Here is a 24,165-nt window from a genome sequence, read left to right on the forward strand (position 1 = left end):
GCTACATAGTGCAAGGTTTCTGAAGGTTTTTTAGGAAACAGTTTGTATGCACAGTCCACTATTTACTGCTCCTGATACAGCTAGAAGAGATGCATAATGATAGAGCAGTTAGGACTAATAATCTAGTAATAATAATGGCAATTATGTAGTAAGGAATAGCTTAGCATGTTCCTTTTTGTCCACAAAGATGATCATATGAAATAAATAGTGAAAATTTTCTTGGAATAAAATACTAGCTGTTAAAATCCTGACTTTTGTTTAAAATAAGAAAGCTTACTGGATTCGAAGGCATTTAATCTTCTGTATTCCAGCTACTGACACTATATTAATACTTTCACAATGAAGATAATGAAAATAGATTTTGAAAAAATATAAATTCTTGAATAGGATACCTGTAGTATTGATACCAATGATGTCTAAAGCCACAGCATAGTAAAATGTGGGAATAAACACTTGCATGAAACAAAAGAACCAGATCTTTACACAGCAAGGTGATGCATTTCTCTTTAGCGCAATGGTTTGAAAGGAAATGACATATAAAGAAAAGTGATAGATGACTGGCTTGGGTCTGTGCGAGGTACCTCTGCTGTGTGATGAAGTCAGCTAGAATGCTCGGGGATCCCAAAAACTCAGAACCCTGGGTTTGTTTGAAGCGGGGAACCTTAAGCTGTTGAGGTGGATTTGTTTGTGTGTGTTTTAAGCCTGATCTGTTACTAACTTCTCATTCACTTCTGCATCTTTCTCTTTTCTTTAATAATACGCCACGCTTTTATTTTCTGATATTTTTTATCTGTGTTATTGAAAACAGTCCTGTACGGATTAGTTTCCTTTGCAGTTCCAGCTTTACTACATAGGCCTTGTGTTTGTGCATCACCTTCTATTATTTATCAATATTTTATCTATATCTATATATTAATATTTTCCTTTGGGATCCTTGCTTCATTCTGTCCGCAGAATAAACACACATGATTTTAAGCAATTTCTGAACTTTGACCGACTTTTTAAATGTTCTTCACTGTAGGCTCTCTGCATACAATGAATATAGGCTGTTGCAGTGCAGGCACTGGGGTAGACATTGATTTCCTCACTACTTACAGATACTTGGAGCTGATGTTAGGAGAACCATGTTTAAACACAGCTGTAACTACCTCAGGGTAGTTGTAGTGGACATGACTATAATAGTAAGCAAGGAAATAATCAGTCAAAAGCACGTGATGCAATGCGGTTTGTTGATTTGATGTGTGAGTAGGTGTACTCCTCCGGAAAATGCATTTTTGTCTTACAGTTGAAGGAGAATTGTGGGTAATAGATACAGATAAAATCTTTCTCTATCTTTCAATACAGGTTGGGATGGAAGTGGCACCACAACTCAAAGAAAGCCTTAATAAAAATTTCTTTGATTTTCTTCTAACATTTAAACAAGTAAGCAAATAGGGGTTTTATTCACAAAATCACTTAAATATGCTCCTTAACCAAACTACCGCATACTTTCTTAAAATCTTTGAAGTTCTTAAATCTAGATTTAGGGATGTTCCCGTATCCAGATATAGTATGGGAAATTTTACATACATTCTGATAAGTTGAAACTGCTCTATTCAGCATGTTTCCATACTTTAATAATACCTGCTATAAGCTTGATATTTTTTTTACCCAGCATGCAAAGAACGCTTCAGAATATCTGTGTATCTTTGTGATCTTGCCTGTTGTCATTTCTGTTCATATACAAACTTTGTCCAGTTTATCATACCTCCTATTAAATACCTTTTCACAGCAACATGTTTTTGTCTTTTATTTCAACAGATTCATGGGGATACGGTTCAGAATCAGCTGGTAGTACAATGTGTGGAGATTCCTTTGTATTTGACTCTATATTCTCCTGCTATAGACTGGATTTTACAGTGTATTGCTTACCGTGCTCCTGAAGTAAGTAAGCATGGTAATGCTTGATATTAAAGGAAGTGTTGGGGTGAAGAGTTAATTTTGCCTATTAAAAAAACCCCTCAGTCAGTACTTACATGAGTGTGAAAGCAAGTATTAATACGACTGCCTATTTCTCTCTTCTATGCAGGAAGAATGTTCATTTCCACAAAGCTCAAATTAGACCACTTTAAATTCATAGGCCGTGTTCCTGTTTGTGCCTTGCTGTGTCCTTTAGCTAGTTTAATCTTGTATTTCCTGAATTCATTAGTTTCTTCTGTCATACAGATACAAAAATGATTTAAGTAAACTGTAGCTTTGTAATTGCCTAACATAGTCAACAGGCTATTTTAATCTCGGTCAGTCTGGTTTGCATTCTGTGGCAGAGAGTTGGTAATCTTCACCTCTCCTGCCAGAGGTAATTGACCGGGCTGGCAAATAGTAATTATTTTGAGAAATGGCATGGCTGAAGGATTGCAAATTTGACTTCCATAAAATGGTGTTTTTGATTAAAATGCCACTGTACCTATTCTAGTAGGTGTGGTTTATGTTGTACTACACCATTGTTTTCTTGTGTTGTAAATACAGGATAAGACAGGATTATTGGAATGTAGTGGGTAGGTAATTAAAACAGCTTTTGGTAGACTTCACTACAGTAATTAAAGCAGAATTTATTTGCAGAGTCTCGACTCACTTATTTTAATAAGTAATTCTTCCAGGTTCTGCTTACTGAGATGATGGAGAGATGCAAAAAATTGGGGAACAAGTAAGTATTGCACAATGTAGAAGACACGAGTCTGTAATGAGTACCTGTGAGTCCCTGTAATAAAATTCTCTCTCTCTCCCTTTTGAAAACACTTTTTGGATGCATAATATAGCTTTTGTTCTCCCACTAGCTTGCTTAATCATGATTATGAACATGTATTTTCCAGAGATGAGTTCTAAAATATGGTAGATCACTTGTAGAGCAAAAGTTAATTAATTTAACTTCGTTGCTGCATTTTGGCTCCTAAGCCAAAGTTTAGGACTCGTAATGTATTCTCCATCAGCCATGTCTCAGATTCCTGGTTGTGCTTCATTTTACTCTGTTTTCCTCCCCTTCCTTCCCCCTAGCCTCCACTGGCTACAGTCAGCCCATACATGCATTTTGCAAGGGAAGTTGTAAAGCAGCTGACACCTTTGGAAGATGGTAATATTTAGGCGACTGCTTTTTTCAACATTAAAATTAGTATCCCAAATGTCTCCTAGAAGTCTGTGTGCAGACTAATCACCTTCAGTGAGTAGTTCAGGAAGATGGTCTGAAAGTTTTGGATGTACTTTCTGAGCTGGGTGAATGCAATTTGGCCTGCTGATGAGCTAATCTCAGTTCATTTTACTGGTTAGGTAAGCTGAGTTCTGTGAAAGTTTTCAGCTGCCTATTTTTTTCTGATGTGCTTTGCATAGTCCAGTTCTGCAGTGGCTGAGGAACTAAAACATGCTAATCACTTAGATGAGGAATGCCAGCATTAGCATTCTGTGACTGAGCTAAGGAGTGCGGGGAAAGTGTGATTTTAAAAATGTGATGTGAAGATGCTATTGTATCAGAGTGTATAATATGGGTAAAAATAATCCACATACTCTGCTGTATTAATTATTTTGTATAGGTGTTGATTTGTTTTGTGGAACTTATTTTTAAATCACCTTTTAGCATTTCTTGTTGTAAAGATGAGCTAGGTGCCTCTTCTTTGTGTCTGCTCTTTGAAGGAAGGACAAAATGTTGAGTATAATAGGCTTTTTTTTTCAAAGAAATGTTTTCGGGACATGTCTTTTTTATTGGGAAGTTGAATAATCTGGTTTAGATGATCTATAAAGCATGGTAATTTTCTTTTAAAGTGGAGTTCTGTGTTTTTATGTCTTCTCATGACTGTAAAAATATTACAAAGCAAGAGGCATCAGTATATAAATCTTCAGATAATCTCAGTATGTTCCATGAACTACGTTGCAACCGTCTAAGTGAAAAGTGGCAGCCTGCTTCTCTGTATTGCAAAGCATATACCTAGTGAACTGGAAGTACTTGTCTCATGATAAAATGCAAATTCTAGTCAAATTGCGATGTGACCACTAATGCTCAGTCAGAAACACAGAGAATCCTGGGCTATTTAAGTGCTCCATAGAACTTCCCTCAAGGTAAACCACCCTGTATTCAAACTGTCTGTTTCAGACTAGTGAAGGACACTGTTTTATGAGGCAGCTTCTGTGCTAACTCATGGCGGAGTTTGCCCAAAGGAGTTGCCTTTTGAATTATACTGGATTTTGTTTCTTATGTTTGCATAATAGTATCAGTAAACTGGGTTTTACAGTAATGCAATGAGTTTACTCTTCCATTGGTAACTTTGGCTTGATAGTAATACAAATATGGGTCTGAATGCTTAATCATAAATGTCATTGCCAGTTATCGTATGATAATGACTGGATTTATTTTAACCCTAACAATGCAGCTGCTAGAAATCTGACTTTTATAATGCATATATATTTTAATTCAGTGAGAAAAACTTCAATAGAGATTTGCCCTGCCAAAGTATACTTCTGAACTGTGGTTAAAAAGAGAGAGTAAGTTTCTAAACGTGTCAGCTACTCCTGGTTTACTTGATCTTTCTAGTAAACTTCTGGTAAAATGATGGCTTCAAAAAAAACCTGTGCGGAACAAGTATTCTACAGGCGGGGTTACCTTTTTCTTATCTGATGGCTTAATGTTTTCTTGTTTTGCTTATGCACTATTACTCCTCATCAATGCAAACTTGATTTGTGAGGCTTTTTTCTTCCTTATCCCCCTTTTTTAAATTTAGAATAGATGCTGGACAGTTGTTAGTCTAAGAAGTTCAGATTAATGTAAGTAAAGGGACAACAAAACTTTAGTTGATGTTGAGCTGTGTTGATTTGTGTTATGTTCATTGTAGTGCTTTGCTGTTGAATTCAGTAATGTCAGCATTCAGAGCAGAGTTTATTGCTGCAAGATCTATGGACTTCATTGGCATGATTAAAGAGTGTGATGAATCTGGATTCCCAAAGGTAACTTTTTGTATGTAATTTGTTACAATTCCTGTTCATTGCCTGACAGAGTTCTTTATACTCTTAGTTGCCTACATAACTTGCACATCATTTAAATAAAAGGTGGTTTGATCCAAAAAACCTTTCTGATCAGTGTACCTGCTAGAGCAGCATTGGACGGACATGCATTTTCTGCTTTTAATTTAAAATTTCTCATTAACTTTCAGCATCTCCTCTTTCGCTCCTTGGGATTAAACTTGGCATTGGCTGATCCTCCTGAAAATGATCGCCATCAAATATTAAATGAAGCCTGGAAGGTTATAACAAAGCTGAAGAACCCACAGGTGAGTTATTGTCCATTCTGTTTCACTACTGATTCTGTGTTTAGGACAAAATTGTAGCCAGTTGTTCAGTAAGCTTATGCTTAGCGTGACATGGTTTACCTTTTCTAGATACACACAGTTGCCAAAAAATATGATACCTGGTAATATCTTTATATGATCCCTGCTTTTCTGAGCTCTACTTAAGTATAACTTAATTCTACATAACATAATTCTACATAAGCAACTTCTGCGGTTTGTCATTAGTGCTAGATCTTTAGGTCTGAATGAATCATACCTCAGGAGTTAATTCTTTTAAGTGTAATTTTTGCAAGTGTATTTCTCCTAATCTCCTGTAAATATTGGTAATCATAAGACACATGTATTTCTAGGATTATATCAACTGTGCTGAAGTGTGGGTGGAGTATACATGCAGACATTTTACGGTACGTCAAAATTACTTTGTTTCCTTTGAAGGTTTTCTGATACAGACTAGGTGGCTATATTAGCAGTTTGGTATTAAAAATGGAAAAGCTGTGACTATTCAGTATAACTGTGCAGGACTTCAGTAGCGAATGAAAAAATGTATTTCCTTTCATGAAAGATGAATTGGGACAAAAGATGCAGCTTTGAAGGAGCCTTCACCATTCCCCAGAACTGCATATTTCTTTTCCTTTTATTTTAATGGCAAATGGACCAGTTCAAGTAAGGATTTACTGGAGCTATGGCTAAAGTTCCTGGCTTAACTAGAGCTCTGTAGAAAGCTGATGCTTTGGCAAATGGAAATAAATTATCCAACTGGTTTCTAGTGACTTGATTTATGTGCTGATTTCATTACTCATTTTTCACTACACAGAAGCGAGAGGTCAATACAGTTTTGGCTGATGTTATCAAACACATGACTCCTGATCGAGCATTTGAAGATGCTTACCCACAGGTAAAGAATTTATTTTGCCAAATATGTAAAAATCTGATGTGCATTTTCTTAGATGAAATTAATTTCTTAAACATTACTGACGTCTCCTACCACAAAATAATTATTTTTAAACACTGGCTATAATTTGGGGAGCCTTTTGGAACAGTGTAATGCTGTGATTTGTTCCTCCTTTTTTCCCTAACTAAACCAGAATGATTTATGTATTTAGAAGTAGCAATAGTTAACTCCTACATCAACAGTGGTGTTCTGCTGAAGAAAATTAGCAGTCATGGCAGGCTGTTTAAACAGAAGTAAACCATGAAATATTCCATGTCTACTTGGCATTGTTAGGAGTTCGGTGAGTTATCGTGTCCAGTTCTTGAGTCTGCATGCCAGGTGAGATAGGGATTAGTTGAAGAGGTTCTAGAATGTGGTTTTTGTGGTTACTTGGAGGGTAGATTAAGTGCCTACAAAAGAAGATTTAACAAACTGGTTTGGGTTTTTTGTTTGTTTATTTGGGTTTTTTTTTTTTAGTCTAGAGAGCTGGAGAACATGCAGGCTATAAATTGGAAAAATCTGCCTAACTATAAAAAGTAAAGAACAAATAAAGCCTGGGCAGGCTGGTCAGCCTCTGTTCATGAGAATTCTGAGGAGCATGTTGGAAAAACATCTGTTAGGAACAGCATAGCTGTAGTTGATCCTGCTTTGGGGAAAGAAATTACATTGATGAATGCTTGAAGTGTCTTCCAACCCAGTTTTCTATGAATAACTAGAGAAGAATAATCTCTGGTGTGGATAGCCTTAATTTAACTTGTATTACAATAATTTTCCTCTTTTTTTCTCCTCCCCCCCCCCCCCCCCCCCCTGCAGCTGCAGTCAATTATTCAGAAAGTTATTTCCTATATCTATGACTTCTCTCTGCTTTTTTCAGTGGTAAGTGATACTCTGTTTAATAAATTTTTAGGAAGAACTATTTTGCACTGTTTCTGCAAGAGAATTTACCTGACTCGGATATTTAGATTGTTTGCAAGCTCGCATAGTGAGAGGACTTTTTATCAAGTAGATAAGTGCAAAAACGTTTTGGAAGCTCTCTGCTACTTACTACTTAAATATTCATTATTCTAATTCTAGTTTTCTATACTTTTTTTTCCTTAGGCTGTTAGATTCTCTAAGTTTGTTTGGTACTATGGCATACATAGACAATCAATGGAAGATAAAATACCATTTATTTGTGTGTGTTCGTGTAATTGCTGATAGCTGTTTCTATGTTACGATATATACTTAACAAGCTCTGTTGTTGGGCTTAAGTTTGGCATTGAAACAAAGTGAAACTTAGAGAGGTCAGAGACTGTATATGAGGTAGAGAAAGAGGAACAAAGACAGCAGGTGTCAAAGTACTGAAACCAGTTGAAGAGTGAAATTCAAGACTGACCTTGTGGATTTGGAGTCAAGTCTTGTTCACAAATTGCTCAGAAAATTCTGAAAAACTTACCCGCGCTATATTCTTGAGATAGTACAGAAAGTATTTCAGTACCTTAACAACCTAAACCCTTATCTTTGAAGAAAATTTGAATATCTTGGACCTTCAAGTTGCTGTGGATACATGCAAAATGGTTGCTGGCATGTGGCCTGTTTTCATTGTTTTTAATATCCTACCTTTTGTTCCCATAGATGTCTGAATTTGTCATGATCTTAAGCTGTTTCAAGCATATGATTGCTTTTAAAAAATTTGCAACATTTGATTCAAAGAGTTCTGTGGTTTGTGTTTTATTCTGGATCTCTGCAGTCAATATCTTGATACACCTTTCAGCCATCGGTGCTTTTCCATTTGTTCCACTCTTTCATACTTCAAGATAAATTACTGTCTCCAAAAAAGATTAAAATAATTTTAACTAAAGCAGCTATGATTATAAAACTTATCCAAAATACTTACTGTTTTAGCGTGTTGTTTGTATAATACCTAATTTTACTTGTTTATGTATTTGTACTTTCAGGAGAAATTCTTGCCATTTCTGGATATGTTCCAGAAGGAAAGTGTGAGAGTGGAGGTTTGCAAGTGCATTATGGAATCTTTTATTAAGTAAGTGGAGAATATTGAGATTAAATGCACTCTGGAGGGTCTGGGGAATGTATTGAAAGATTGCTAGGGAAGATGAGTCAGTATATAGGCCACTTAGCTTGTGAAGGTGTTCCAGGCTATGGGGGGAAAAAAAACAAAAATATGTCAATTTTGTTAATCTGTTGATTGACTGTTTAACTGTTCACAAAGAAAGCTGAAACTGAAGTAATCATATTGATGCTGACTTGCTGTGGATTTACAGAATAGTTGTTCTCTGAGCTTTTTTAAATTTACGTTGCCTTAGTTGGTTTATGAAATTTATTTCGTATTCCAGCTGATGTGACAGCACAGAACTGTTACCGTGGTATAATGGAGGAAGAGAGACAGTCTCTTGTTACAAGCTCCACTATGTAGAAAAATGGGTATTTCCACAGTTGAAAATGAACTTAGAAGATGAGGCTTCATCTTCAAATACTGTAGAAGTCAAACAGTCCTTTTCTTTTCAAATATTTAACAGGTTCCTTCAAACATTTTTTTTCTTTTTCGCCTTCCCTTCAGGTATTTATTTACACTGCTAAGGCCCCCAAAGCCTTCCCTTCTCTAGACTAAACAGTCCCAGCTCTCTTGGCCTTTGCTCGTATGAGAGATGCGGCAGCCCCTTAATCATCTTAGTGGTGCTCCACTGCACGTGTGCCTCTGTACCTAAATGTGACATTTATCCTTCCTGTCTGTCCATCAGTAGCTGAGAAACTATATTACTTCTTGGTAGATCTAGGATTGCTTTGTTTTGATGTTCTTAAATTGCCTCAATGTATCACATCTAGCTTGTTGTGTCCCTTAAGGAGTCAGATTCTGTGGCTTGGCAGTAAAGCTCCGTGTATTAAGATAATATTTCTTGACTGGCATTTGTTGGAATTGTACATCTATTAACCATGTGATCTTTGGAGTTCTGTTGATTAAAAAATGAATATAAAACTTCTGTAGTGTCATACAATGCTGATGATTGGAATTATGCATTAAATGGGTGTTATTCTATTAATTATTTTTTATTTCGACAGAGCAGGATTTTTCATCACATAAAAAAGTAGGCATCAGCAGTAATCTACAAAGGATCCTGTTATACTCAATGCTCTTCTGCATGTCTGCAAGACGATGCATGATTCTGTGAAGTAAGATTAACTTTACTCATACTAATAACTATCGTTTATGCAAAGTTTGGCTGCTTGGTGTACATTGCACATTTTTGAGGCTGTTTGTTTCATAGTGGATTAAGACATGAATCCAATTAGTGGTGAGGGAAGAGCTGTGCAGTGAAGTGGCAGCATGTACTATTTGCTCTTTAATTACTGCTTTATTTTTAATACTGAAGCAGAATTTTAAAAGGAAAGTAGCAAGTTTTGTAGTTTTCTAGCGAAGCAGAGTCACTAAACAATCTTTTAAAAATATTTTTGAGAGTGAAACCAATGTAATCTTTGAATTATAGTGAATAATAAACTATTTTTGAGATTTAAGTAAATGTGTAGCTATTAAAGCACAGATTGCCATACTCAATTATACCTTTTTTTGGGCCACTTTTTTCAGCCATTACAAAGGGGTGTGAAATCTTTAAAAGGACACCTGGAAGATCTCTAGGAACTTGAACAGGGGAAGCTAGAACAGCGGAGAAGCTCTTGAATCATCTATGTCTTTCCCCTAAATCCTCCTCTTTTCCCCTTGACTTTGAGTGCTGAGGTTGTTAGGGATCCTGGGTGCCCTGTTACACCCTCACTGAATAGCCATTGTGCAATGTGGAAAAGAGCTGTAGTTTCTAGCTAACTTGCAAAAATCACACAGAGATCTGTGTCTGATTGAAAATGGAGCCAGAATCATAATGCTGCAAATTTTAGATCTTAAGAGCAAAGATCTCCTTTTTTTCTTCTGGTTTGGGTTGAGTAGAATTGTAAGGGCACAGTTTCTTTTGGCACTCTGAGCCCAGAGCGTCTTAGTGTGGCAGACACTGTAAAGGAACTTGTAACTTTCTCAGCCTTGATATACTATGAATGCAAGATTTATTGCCAATAAAGAAGTCAGATTTGGCATGTAATTCCAATTTATACCAGCTAAAGTGCTTTATTTTGGGTTAGAGCACCTTATTTGGCTGTATGTTGCACTAAAAGCCACTTCAACCTTTAAATAGAACAATATATTGAAGCTAAAACAGCTTATTGAAAAAAATTAAGCAGTTTATGGCAATCCATATTTGGTGCTTCCTCTGATGTTTTGCCAAAACAATTTGATAGTTTACTGGGATCCTTAAACTCCCTTAAACCAGCAGTTCTTTTAGCTGAGATAATATGGTGTACATAGTTAGCTTGGTTCTGTTGTGTCATCTCTTATTGGTGAATCATCGTAAATGCTATCTTAAAGTAACTCCTGCATCTATTTTTACATCCTGGTTCAGGAAACTCCCAACCCATTGTGTAGGGCTCGCTGACCCTCGTAACAGCTGTTCGGAGGATAACAGCCTTTAGACTGGTAGAGGTCTGATTCAGAATTGAACTGGAAATCTATAACTCTCCCGGAGGTCTCATTACAAGTCTTCAGAGCCTTTCAGAGCACATCAGTTGACTCTTTTGATTGGCGATGCACTAATGAGCTAATCATGCTGAGATTTTCTTTCCTCCTTTACTGAATTTGTATAATACAACTATTGTTCTCTTCCCATCTGGTGTCTGAGCTAGGAAATTGGTAACTGATATACTAAAGGTCAAAGCTGGAGACAAGTATATAATAGTAAAAGGATTAAATCGTATTAGTTAATTGTAATTTAACTTTTTGTTCATCCATTTTCAGTGAAACAGGTTTGGCTTACTGGATTTTCATGTGATGTAAATTTGTTTAAAAGCAGATTTGGACTCTTCCTATAGAATAGGTGTCTGTGATAATCTTGAAACTCATATAAACGTATCAGTTTAGTTCAGTTCTTACTAAAACATCAAAAAGGCAGCACTGCAACAAGGTGATGTTAATTATTTTTTAAATTATGTGGCAGGGTTAGTAAAAAGAAAAAAAAAAACCCAAACAAAACAATAAACTAGTGTTGTTTCTAAAATAAATACGTTAGCTATTACATATACTATTCAAAGTGTATTTTAAAAGCTTTTCCCCTTAACTAGGATAACTTTCTTCTAAGAATAGATTTACTAATTTCTTTAGGTTTTCATAATCAGTTCCTACTCCAGTTCTCATGTTGTAACACAAGACTGAAGCCATTTGCTTGCTGCAGTAAAGAACGTGAGCTTAGCTTCCTTCTCCTCATGCCAAAATCTGAGTTTCTGTAAAATCTAAAGACACTCTTAGCAATTTTTACGTTTTTTTTTAATTTGGAATTTAGTTTGGTGCATGGTTGACTTGGTGATAGCCATATTAAAATTAGTTTTATTGCTTTATAACTAGAATTACAAGCTTAGTGGTCTTAGTGTGCAATATTTTATGTGGACGTAATGTTATAAAAATTAGTATGTATAATTTGAAACTTTACAGATAAATAAGTAATATTCTAAAGTTTACCGTATAAATTTTCTCTTACAGTGCACTAACACTTGAGGATGAGAAAAGAATGTTAGCAGCTTTGATAAATGGATTCATAAAAATGGTGAGTGACAATTGTGTGCAACTGTTAGGGTGTACCTTATAGCTCGGATTTTCATGAGATCCCCATGAGAAACAGGTGCCTATGTAGCTGAATCAGAGACTGCGTGTCTGACTTGCGCAAAAGACTGTTGAAAACCCCAACCGGTGTATTTTAGTGAAATAAGTATGCATGTGTTGGAAGAAATATCATACAGTGTTGAAGCTGACATGATGCAATATGAGAGTTTAAAGTGTGCATGTTGTTTATTTAATCATATTTTCTGCTCGTCTTTTAAATCTCATATAAAACATGGTAAGTATTTAAAAGTTAAACAGCAATTAAAGTCTTGCCTATTATAGCATCAGAGAGGTCACTGATTTATGTGAATGAAGTTCCACTACCCAGCTCTAAATGGAACCAATAGCTTTAAAAAACACAAAATAAATGTAACTTGTATGTTATTCTTATCTTTGTGTATCTTAATTTAAAAATAAGATAATTTGTATAATCAAATTAGTAGCCCCACAACAACTCCAGTTGTTTTGTCTTGAAATTAGTTTTTAACCCTTCCCTCCCTCGTATCCCAGTAAAATCTTTTGTTCTTGTCTGCTGTGTTTGAGATGTCAGGTTGTTTTAGGGAGGTGTTCCCAAGATTTTTTTATTCTCTAACCAGGTACTCTTGATGCTTGGCTTTTCTTTCACATAGTTGGAGCTGACAGGCTTTGTCTCTACTTGTCCTCTTTGTTCTTTGTTGCAATTCTATGAATTTATCTCTAGATGGTTGCTTTCTCTTCAGCTATAATAATTTGCTATTTAATATGTTTTAATATAATTTTGCTTTATTAAGCTTTATATGCAGTATAATATTGTATAATTTCCTTTAGGAGGATTTCCCACATTGAATAATATTTGGTGTGGCTTTATAGTCTTGGTTTAGGGGGAAAAAAAATCCCATAGCAGCAAAATGACTAGTTATAAATTTTAAACCAGCACACATTAAGGTGTGGAGGGAAAAGCAGTTGCAACAGTCATTCTTACAGTCAGGCTTTTTTGTGGAAAATGTTATATTTTTAGAGAGGTTTTCTTGAGACTAGGACTCAAGAATCAGCAGTTGCACAAATAGAGGAAAGGCGAAGACAGTTGTCTGTAACGTAAGAAGCAATCCTTTGTTTTCTGGTGCAGTTCCTTTGATCTTTCACTGTATGAATTAAATGTAATTTTTATTTTAATTCTGTAAAAACTTCTTTTGCATGTGGCTTGAGAAATAATAAATACTGCAACCTTTACTTCTATTAGAAAAAAAATTCCATTTGAGTACATAAATGTAGACTGCCTGGAGACTGTTTCTCTGGCTAGGCTTTTAATTGACAGCTGAGACACTCCAGCTGACAGCACTTGGTTTTTTAAAATCTCGAGGGTTGGAAGTAGGGTGTTCTCACAGAAGGGTTGTTTTTGACTTCTTTCCTGCCAGCATGTAAGGTTGCAGGCTTTTGCCATACTATATAAGCATATATTTATTAACCAAACTCAAGGAAAACCTGCTTTTCTTATTGGTATATCTAGTTAGGAAAATACTAATTTCTCTTGGAGGCCCTTTAGCAACTAGAAATTACAGGAATCTGAATACAGATTCACTGATTTATTTCTGTTTTTCTGGGGTTTTTTTTGTTTTGCTTTTTGAGTATGAATTATACCAAGCCTTTGTCCCTGTTCCATAAAGAATCAAGAGTTCTGCTAGTTTTGAAAACACTTCACAAATCTAGGATTTAAATTTTGTTTTCTTGGTAAATACTTGATCTGTAAAGTAGAAGATCATGTGGAGTATGGACAAAAAGCTCCAGCAAAACTTTCAAGTTTCCCTGAAGGTTAAGTATTGGAAAGCAGACAGGTAAAAGGACAGAGATTCTCCAGGTGCTATTTTGCTGTTAATGGTGGTTTTTTTCTTACCAGTATATGGGGATTTTGACTTTTGAATATCTGTGGTTTATCTGCATGCAGTTTTATATTTCTTAAAGTTAATGGCCTACAGTGGTAAAATCTAGGGGATTTTTTTTTTCTTTTATAGGTTTCATTTGGCCGTGACTTTGAACAACAGCTGAGTTTCTATGTTGAAGCCAGGTCAATGTTTTGCAATCTGGAGCCTGTTCTAGTCCAATTGATTCATGTAAGCTACAGTTTGTCGACTTTACCTTAATAAGTGGGGATATATTTGCAGGTCTCCCATTCCCTGCCCAGATTATTGGTCTATGTCAAAATAATCTGAAGTCTTTTTATCACATGTTTTTAAAGTAGACTTTGATATCATCTCTCATTTTATCACCCTAAACTCTCTGAAGTTCTTGCTTGGCAGGCATGCATAGTATCATTGCGACAAAGAAAACTGTCTATCTTGCAACAGATTTCATGTCTAATAAAATAAATGGCACTTTTGTGCATTCAGAATATGGGTTCTGTCTTCTATAATCCTCCATCTAGGAGAGATTAGACTGTGTCTGGCTGCAGATACAGGCAGAGTCCTGCTGTGATTGGGAAGGTTAATCTCTTTTCTGTATTGAGTCACATGTCAGGTGAGCATTAGCTGCGTCTGATTCCTTTGCAACATTGTATCTTCTCTTAAATCCTTTTAGTATTTTGTTTTTGTTTTTTTTTTTTTTTCCCTAAGTGTGTTAGCTAGAAATCATGATTTTTGCACCAGGAAGGGGGTGATGACAGCACTATATCTGGGAAGCAAGGTGCCGTGGTTTAACCCCAGCCCGCAACTAAGCACCACACAGCCACTCGCTCGCTCACTCCCAGTGGGATGGGGGAGAGAACTGGAAGAGTAGAAGTGAGAAAACTCGTGGGTTGAGATGAAGACAGTTTAATTGGTAAAGCAAAAGCAGCACACACAAGCAAAGCAAAACAAGGAATTCATTCACTGTTTCCCATGGGCAGGCAGGCGTTCAGCCATCTCCAGGAAAGCAGGGCTCCATCACGCCTAACGGTGACTTGGGAAGACAAACGCCATCACTGCAAATGTCCCCCCCTTCCTTCTTCTTCCCCCAGCTTTATATGCTGAGCATGATGTCATATGGTGTGGAATATCCCTTTGGTCAGTTGGGGTCAGCTGTCCCGGCTGTGTCCCCCCCCAGCTTCTTGTGCCCCCCCAGCCTGCTCGCTGGTGGGGTGGTGTGAGAGGGAGAAAAGGCCTTGACTCTGTGTCAGCACTGCTCAGCAACAACAAAAACATCCCTGTGTTATCAACACTGTTTCCAGCATAAATCTAAAACATAGCCTCATACCAGCTACTCTGAAGAAAATTAATACTATCCCAGCCAAAACCAGCACACAAGGGATGATCCAAAGCCTTGAATAAATCAACAAGTCTACCTTCACAAACCTTCAGCATCATACTTACTTTAAGGAACAGTCACTGAAATTCTCCAAGTAAAAACTGAAAAGTACAGTGAGGGCACACCATATCAGGGTCCCTTTTGACAGTTTCTGTTTTCTAAATGCATGCAGTAAAACATGCAGTTTGTTATTTGCTGCTGACCTAATAAATCTGTGCATTTTTCTTAATGATTTGCTTTTGGTTTTTATGTGTAGTCTGTGAACCAGCTAGCAATGGAAACAAGAAAGGTGATGAAAGGAAATCATTCCAGAAAGACTGCTGCATTTGTCAGGGTAGGTCTGACTCTAATAAAGTTTGAACCTGCCTTCTTAGCAGATAATACTATCTGTTGCCACCTAAGTTTATAATTTTTGCAAAAACAATATGTTAGTATTTTTTGACACTGTTTGTAGTCTCATTTTCTCTTTTTACCATTGATCTTTACTCTCTAAAGCCAAATGCTGCTGTTTAAGAAAAAAAAAAAGACCCAAAGCATCTAATGGCAACTTTGTGTTAAAAAAGAACAAGATTGACTCCCTCTCCAAAGGAAGGTTCATTGGAGAGGTGTTTGAGTGAATTTTAGAAAGCTCAGCTTTTCAAATTGTATTTGAAATAAAATACTTAACTTCTATGTAACTCAGTCACAGAGAGAATGGGAGATAGAGGGGAAAAGAATGTATTTAAACTTCTGTCTCATAATTTCAGTGTTGATATGCTGAAATCAGTATTTGAATTTCAAATTAAGTGCTTCTTTCAGCTTTAGTGCCTCTGAGTCTGTGCAGATATGGTCCAATGAGCTTTGAACTACGCACAGGCTATGCAAGTTGCTTGTGTTCCCTTCTTCTCACCTGAAACGTAGCAACTAAGATGTCTTCATCTTCATGTGTTGTGAAGGTGTTTGCATATGCTACCATTCATTAATGGATTTTTGTTCACGGCACCTGTGCGTGATGTCCTGGACAAAGGATAGGTAGGGTGACACTGGCCAACTTCTGTATGCCTGGGAGCCACTCGCTCCATCTAGGTGTTTGGGCTGTTCCAGTAGGTCTCAAGCTGCAGCATGCTGCACTATATCTGCTTCCTCCCACATCTACACAATGCGCCTGCTTTGACCAGTTTGACAGATGGATTGTCCCTGAGGACCAGTAGTCTGCTTTTCTAGTTAGATTTTGGTCTTGAGCTACAAGCTGGTTACTTGAGGAGAGAGGAACTCTTTGAGCTAGAGTCATAGAGTAAGTTTTGAGCTAATCTACTCATAATAATAATTAATAATAATAAATATTGTTATAATTATTGAAATAATAATGAGAAATTTGAAGCTGCTGATTTTGGACTTAACATAATATTTGCTTTTTATTGAAAGTCTTTCCCAAAACTGATTTACAGATCTCGATTCCTAATCGTGTATAAAATCAGTAATGATTGCTATAACTCTGAGTCCGGAATTTTCTTCAGTTTCATTTTTTTAATTTGCTTTAGGCTTGTGTTGCCTTCTGCTTCATTACAATTCCATCTCTGAGCAGTATCTTCACACGTCTTAATCTGTATCTACACTCTGGACAGGTTGCTCTGGCAAATCAGTGCCTTTCACAAGGTAAGGCACGAATTTGTCTACTTAAAGGTTCTCTTATTTCAGAAATATTTCTAGCTGTGAATAATAACTTCGTTGAAATCATAAGTCATATAAGTATATTTATGATGTAATTAAAATACAGCCCTGTTTCAAGCACTGTTACAGTGAAAACATGTCATCTTAAAGCAACTCTTCAATTCTAACGCTAGTCCTGTGATCTAAATAACCAAGACAGCTGACTCTAGTTGACATAGTCATGGCTTTGAGGTAGGTTGTCCTAAATTACTTAGAAATTATGGAAAGCATGGAATGTTTTTCCCCTGCATAATTATGCAAGCACTCTAATCACAAATAACGTGCTTTATTATAACTGTGGGAAAAGAAACCGGTTCATCTGTGTAGTGGTTCACAGGCTGACAAAATCCTGCAGCGAGCTGGAAAAGAATTAAAACTCAGGTCAAGGACACCAGAAACTTGCTATCAAAGCACATGTGTGATAAACGCTTAGCTAAGAAAATATGCCACTATATCAGAGTGAAACAATGGAGTAATACCAGATAATATGGAGAATGAAAAATATGTTTTCTTTTTTTGATCTGAATTATTGATTGAATCGGGGCCTGAGTACAGTTTTTAACCATCCTGTTAGCTCAGTCTTAAGTAATTGGAAATTCTGACGAAAAGTGATCTGGGGGGAAAAAATGGAGCTGCTCTGGCAGCAGAATGAGCATCAAGTCTGCATCATCATTTAATATGATCTTGTTCTTATTCATATCACAAATGGAAGACAGTTACCTACTCTGAAAGTCTTCTCATACTTTTAACTGTTTGCAGTACCTTTCTTTTCCTTTTTAAAGTGATGTCGTTCTACCTTGTTTTGCAATTTTAATACTGACTTTAAATGTCTGCTCTCCAATGGTAAATGCTTTTCCTTTACATCTTTTTACTGGAGCTGTGAGAGTAATAAATTGGATTACTTTGCAACATCTTTTGTTGTGGCTATTAATTCTTTGTTTTAGCTCTGTGCTTCTTCACAAGAGCTTGTTTTCCAAGCTCTGCATTTACCAGTAAGTTCCAGCTGCACAAACAAGCTGACTTAGGATGCTGATTAAGACTTTTTAGTACAGGATGACTGTTGTATTTCTTTGTTTTGAATCTGATGCTGCCCATATAGCAAAGCAGAGGGATTTAGATTAAAGCTGGCTGTTGTGTCCAAGTACGTTGTGCAAATAAAAGATCTGCAAAGTCTGTTGTTGTGCAATTAGTATTGTGCGGTTTCTTTGTAGATAACAGAGCTTACCAAAAATGGACTAGCTTTTTCTTCCTGCTTTGTTTAATTGTCCAGCTTACCTTATTCTTTGTATCAATTTTTGTTACTGTTGCTGTGTTGCAGTACATCTCTTGTTGGAAATAAATCCAAAGCAGTTTTTCTGTAATACTCGGTCTTTAAGGACTATGCCCTGCCCATGTTGGGATCAACTCTTTGATTTAATAATCTTTCAATTTATAAACTGCTTTTGCACTATTTTTGCGATCCAAGTCTTCTCTGAGTGAGACTCCTGGACCCCAACAATCATCCAGATTTTTCAGTGTGAGAGTTTATCAATGTGCACAGCTGTTGTTTGACATGTGAACACAGTGCACTCACTAAACAATGAATAGGATCCCCATTCTGAAATCTTTTAAGACAGCAGGTATATGCAAAGTATTACGAACTCAGTCTCTAAAATGCATATTTATTAACCACTCTCTCCTGAATTTTAGACCCACAAGTTAGATAGAGGAGAATTTGGTCCATCTCAGCTTTTGCTGAAATGAAGCATGTGCGAAACTGGTGTTCAGTAACTCACCTCGTTTACCAAGGTTTTATTATTATACACTTTTTTTCTTCCTTAGAAAAGCTATTTTGGGCATAATTTGTATTCAGAGACGTGTCACTTGCATGAGTGATTTAGCATGTGTTAACCAGTTAGGCAACAGTGACACCAGTCTTGAGAGATTTTTTTTTGTGCATATTCTGGTGTATTATAGTCAGATAACATGTCCTTGAAAGTTACTTTTAACACAGTTTAATCCGTATCTCAGCTGAATGCATTTCATGTGTATAAGAAGTACTGATTAATTCATAGCAGCAAATTTAAATCCAGTCAGTTAACTGATGCCAATTAGACACTGATCTACTGAAACCAATGCAGCATGAAGTGAAGTTTTAAGAGTGTGCAATTAATGATAGCATTAGGCTAGGAAGTGAAATTGTGCCTTGCGTGTAACCTTTATTTCATGCTGATTGGAATTAGCTTAATCAGTTTAAAATTGGGAAGAGAAATAAAACTGAAAGGTAATGTACCTGATCTGATAGCTCAGTCAGTAGTGGGGCATGCATGTGTGCATGTGCATGCAGTTTCTTTTTAAAGATTCCAGCTGTTGTTTTTAGCGAGTTAAATTCTTGGATTTTTTTTAAATTTTAAGTTCCTACAGGCAGTCTAGCTATTTCAGTGAGTTGAGTTTTCACTTAAACATACAACAAAATTGAATTTCACAGGATAGACTTCTGTTGGCAATAGGAAGATTTCTCTGAATTGCCAATGTATCTAACTTGAAAAAGGAGTAAAATTACCTATTGGGGTAGATAAGGGGGAATTTAAAAGATTGTTTTTTTATAAAGAGGATGTGTGGGTCATAACAGTAAATAAAGTTTGCAAAACTGAGGATTGCACTAATAAACTACCAGCAACTGGAGAGCCACAGCTAATCTGCTTATAGCTGGAGGAGTTTCAGTTTTGCCTCATTCCCAATCTCAAGGGGCAGCAGAAGTAGTAGACCATCAGTCCTAGAGTCTCACTGTTCCAATTTCCTCTATCAAATCAGAGCCTTGCCTGCTGGGATTTGCCACACTGTTAATCAAAGCAACTGTGTGGTGCTTGTTTGAACTCACCCAAATACTTTAGTATTAGAAGACTGTAATTGTAATTTTTCTTGGAATAGATTTTCTTTAATACAATGAAATTGGGACAGAAACTTGAATTTATAGGCTCATGGAAAGTCCAATATTAATACAGTGATGGATGTCTGTCCAGGTATGCTGTTCAACGTGTATTAAACATGACTACTGTCTCTCTTGTCTCCAGGTCCCAAGAGGTGCTTTAAATAAAATGAATCTGTAACTAAGTTCAGGACATTTTAGGTGATTTTGTCCTGGATGCATATTTTGTACCTTTGGAGAGCCTATTAAGAGTCCACCTTAGAAAGGAGGATGCTAGATTTTAGTGATGTGCTTTTCTTTTTTTTTTTTAACTGAGCCACAGAACGCTGCACGCTGCCAACATAGAATAATAAATTCGCATCAGTCATGCTTTCTGTCATAGGGAGTGCTTGGACTAAATTGAGATTAAACGCATGCTCCATTGTGTCACTCTTCTGGATTTTTGAGATATAGGTGGTATTTTAATTGCACATATTTCCTCCCCATGGAAATGCTGCTTTTGTCTGTCAAAGAACAGACAGCATGATTTTAATTGTTGGTCACAGCATTCAGCAGGTGGGTAGAGATGACACAACTTTCTGGTAATGTATGTTCAATGGCATTTTTATCTTAAAGGCTGTGAAATCCTTGCCTCACTTCAGAAGTAACATGCTGAGTGAATAAAGTAATTCAACTGATTCTGTGTGACTAATTTCACTGGGATATTGTCAAACATAAAAATTTATTAAAAATGGAAAGTCTTTGTCCCCCAAATCAACTGACGCAGATCTTTATTTTGTTTAGCAAATGCAGATTTTAATTCTGAAGCATACAGTGCTTAATGTACTTCTAAATATTTGTTCTGTTCTTCAAATGTAGCTGAAACACAGTTTCACTAGTAGATTGCAAAAGGAATTTCTTTTTCTCCTTCAGAAAATGTTACTTTTCCATGAACGTTCTCTAGATGTGACAGGCTTCAGCCACACTTTGGAGAAAGTATAGTATGGAATATCTAATAAGTAATTTTTAATCATAGTCTAATAATGTTTTAGTGTATTTTCTCAGTAGCATTAGATAACAATTTTTAGTATTCCTTCATAAAAATCTCCTAAAATCTTTATAGATATGAAGAATATAGACAGAATTTGAGGTAAAGAATTTGGAGAAATAAGAACCTGAAGATGTTTTCTCAGTTACAGATTTTGGGACTTCTTGGCTCACGCTTCTCTGGTGAGATCAGCATATGCTGTCTCTGTTATCTTTTTAGATACTGTTTTCCTTGAAGGCAGCAAAGTAGCTTTGGGAGAAACTGGTGAGATACTGTTTTCCTTACTAGTAATACTAAATGTTGATTTATGTGAACAAAATTATGACTTGTACTGTTACCTGGGATTTCCATAGCTGGAAACTTCTCCCATTCACTGAGCTTTTTCTGGTTCCTCTCTTTATCCCAGCCAATAGCTTTTCCATATGATTTGAGAGAGGTGACATCTCTGCCTCTGTAAGCTTTTCAGAATAGCATTTTATATCAGTTTGTTAGTTCTTCGAGTCTGTCTAGCCCAAGACCTGTTTTTGAAAGTGTCTAGTAGCATCTACTAAGGGAACATGCAGGAAATAATAATGTAGAATGATGCTTTCTAGCTTTCAGCTGCAGGTGGTCTAAATACATCCTTCAACAGAGGTCGCATATGGACCACGGTATTTAATAAAATAGATGCACCAATTCTTAGGAATTTAATTCTTTATCAATTTTTACTTTGGCCTTTGTAACTTCATGTGACACTGAGTTCCACAGTTACATGCTACTTGGAAATCTACTACTTAGGGATTTATTTCTGTATGTTTTTTAAATGTTAGCTGAGTGTTTCAGTGCATGCAACTGATCTACTAGTGATACTGTGAAAAATTCAGTCATTCTTGGTTCATTTTCTTCATGTTACCTATGAGATGTTGGAGCTGGTAAGTTCCTGAAGATTTTGTGTCAGTATATTCTTTTCTAATAAGGAAATGGTTCTGTGCCTTAGCACCTTTTTAATCTTCTTTTTATCCTTTTGGAAATGGGAAGGTCATGACTGTATTCCAGGTATAAATGCACGACAGCTGTATAAATGATACAGTGACACCTAAGTTTTCCATTACTGTCCTAATGATTCTTATAATTGCCTTGCCTTTTTGACAGCTGTTTAGGATGTAGTTTTCGGGAAACCATCTACAATGACTCCAAAATCTTTCATGAGTGTAAATAGCCTATTTGGAGCTTATCTTTCTATAGCTATAGCAAGGGCTGTTTCTTTCCCTGCATGCCTTACTAATATTAGATTTCATCTGCTGCTTTATTGCTTAGAATCATGAGATCCATCTGCAATGCTTTGCAGTCGCGTTCCAGACTAGTCTGCAAACATTGTCACCTCCCAGCTCATTGAAAGGACATGTCTCTCTGCAAAATCTTAGGGAACGCTGTAGTCATTTCACTCCACTGTGAAAACTTTTTATTCCCGCTCCTCTCCCCCTCCACCCCATCCTTTATTAAGTTATGAATTCTCAGGAGGACTTTCCTCCTTGTCTTTTGTCAGCTTAGTTGTTTTAAGAGCCTTTTGTATGAGGGACATTGTTAAATGTTTTTTAAAAATCTTAAGTATTTGCATTGGCTGGGTCGCTTTTAAACACAGACTTGCTGGTTCTTTGGAAAACTTGAGAGACTCCTGAGGAATGATTTCTCTCTGCAAAAACCATATTGACTCTTCAGTGTTGTATCATGTTTTTCCATGTGTCTGCTCATTTGATGGTTTTTTTTTTTCACCTCATAATAACCAGGAGAAACTACAGTATTTAACTATAGCATTTATTATTTCAAAGTTTCCAGTATTACTAATAGAGCTCTCTTTAAAGACTGCTGATGATACTTTACTTCACGGTCTTTAGGGATTACATGGAATTTACAGAGGCAGGCTGAAATTTGTGGTTCGGCTTGGTTGGGTTTTTTTTTGGGGGGTGGGGTATGTTGCATTTACTGATTACAGCTTAAGAATAAAGTATCTAGTATCCAGTGTTCTTGCTCATACTGTATGATCTCCTTGTACAAATCTTCCTTTCCACTTATGCCTCTGTATGCCTTTGTCTGGAAGTACTAAGGCCTTGCTAACAGTCTATAATCAAGCTATTCCTAAAACTAGCACTAGCAGGCTTCATCCGCATAATTACCTTTTTATCTGCAGCTAATTTATAGTATGAATTAACATAGTACATTCCAGTTCACCAAGCAGCAGTGCATTCATTTTCTTATTTCATCTTTGTTACTTCAGATAATTTTTTGTCGTTTCTGGATTGGAAGTGATGTGTAGAGGGTTTTAAGACTGAGAATGTTCAATAGCTCAAGGGAAAAACACATTTCAACAATATGGCAAAACTCTCACAGTGACCTCAGCAATGTGAGGAGAAAGAGTTCTAAATGTTGTGATGCTTGATCGTCAAAACAGTAATGCATTAATTTATTTAACAGAAGAAAAAAGGCAACAAAAAACCCCACACTTGCTTCCCATTAATTTTTTGCACTGGAGGACAAGGCTTCATTAGATTTCCAATATGAGTCAGATGTGGAAGCAAAATCTTCAGAGTATTAAAATATGCTTGATAGCATTGTAGGACACGAAGATGATGTGGAATGCAGAAGATGGCGTATGGTCCCTGGTTTTGTCCTTCGGGTGGACTTAGCCTTGTGTAATTGTATCCGTGACTAAAAATAGTTTGTGTAGGTATGTCAAACTCACTCCCTTTTGCTCTTTGAAGGTGGACTTAAGGAGCTTAATTGTTTTCCCATCTCTAATGATTTTGTTCTTCCTTGGTTTTTTGCCTGCCTGAAATCTTAAATTAGTACAGTTTAATTGACTATCATAGATGCAGCAAATGCAATGTAAGCTAAATTTTTATATGTAGAGAGATTGATGTATAGAAATATATGGAGGTACATATATTTGTGTGTATGTATAATTAAGTGTGTGTGTGTACATACCATCATGAATATTGACAATAGCAAAACATTCAACACCAATTTCACTTGCTTTTTCTGTAGGAGAGTATTACTGCAAGTGCTGACTTGGATATCCGAGACTGTTAGTTTTCGTAGCCTGAAGGTCAGCAGGTGTGCTTGGGGGAAAGATTTATAGGATTATGGTCAACCAAAATGAAGGAGCTGCTGTGAAAGGATAAATTTAGCGAAGCATGAAGTATGTCATGTTCGGAGCACTGCACAAGATATTAACAGCACTCTGGGAAGACTTTATCATGATGATTTGTTGTAATGTGCAGGCTACTCTCCCCTTATCCAACTTAACAGTGGCTCACTTTAGAAGCAGTATTGTACTTCAGGCACATAAGAAAACAACATCCTTCATCTGAAGAAGCCCCC

At 36.4% G+C, this 24,165-nt stretch overlaps 1 protein-coding gene across 1 annotated transcript in view; it reads left to right on the plus strand.

Annotated features, from left to right (window-relative positions):
- The window catches only part of LOC103917594 (chromosome unknown open reading frame, human C16orf62), a 54,444-nt gene that overhangs the window by 13,783 nt on the left and 16,496 nt on the right, over positions 1 to 24,165 (plus strand). The window contains 14 exon segments of the mRNA XM_009324781.1: positions 1,345 to 1,422; positions 1,801 to 1,923; positions 2,637 to 2,683; positions 4,854 to 4,965; positions 5,172 to 5,288; positions 5,657 to 5,710; positions 6,121 to 6,201; positions 7,051 to 7,113; positions 8,175 to 8,260; positions 9,328 to 9,408; positions 11,810 to 11,873; positions 13,918 to 14,016; positions 15,441 to 15,518; positions 16,705 to 16,819. Of these exon segments, the coding sequence (XP_009323056.1) occupies positions 1,345 to 1,422; positions 1,801 to 1,923; positions 2,637 to 2,683; positions 4,854 to 4,965; positions 5,172 to 5,288; positions 5,657 to 5,710; positions 6,121 to 6,201; positions 7,051 to 7,113; positions 8,175 to 8,260; positions 9,328 to 9,408; positions 11,810 to 11,873; positions 13,918 to 14,016; positions 15,441 to 15,518; positions 16,705 to 16,819 (1,198 nt within the window).

This window comes from Pygoscelis adeliae, unplaced genomic scaffold, assembly GCF_000699105.1.
Source record: "Pygoscelis adeliae isolate BGI_AS28 unplaced genomic scaffold, ASM69910v1 Scaffold85, whole genome shotgun sequence".
NCBI lineage: Eukaryota > Metazoa > Chordata > Aves > Sphenisciformes > Spheniscidae > Pygoscelis > Pygoscelis adeliae.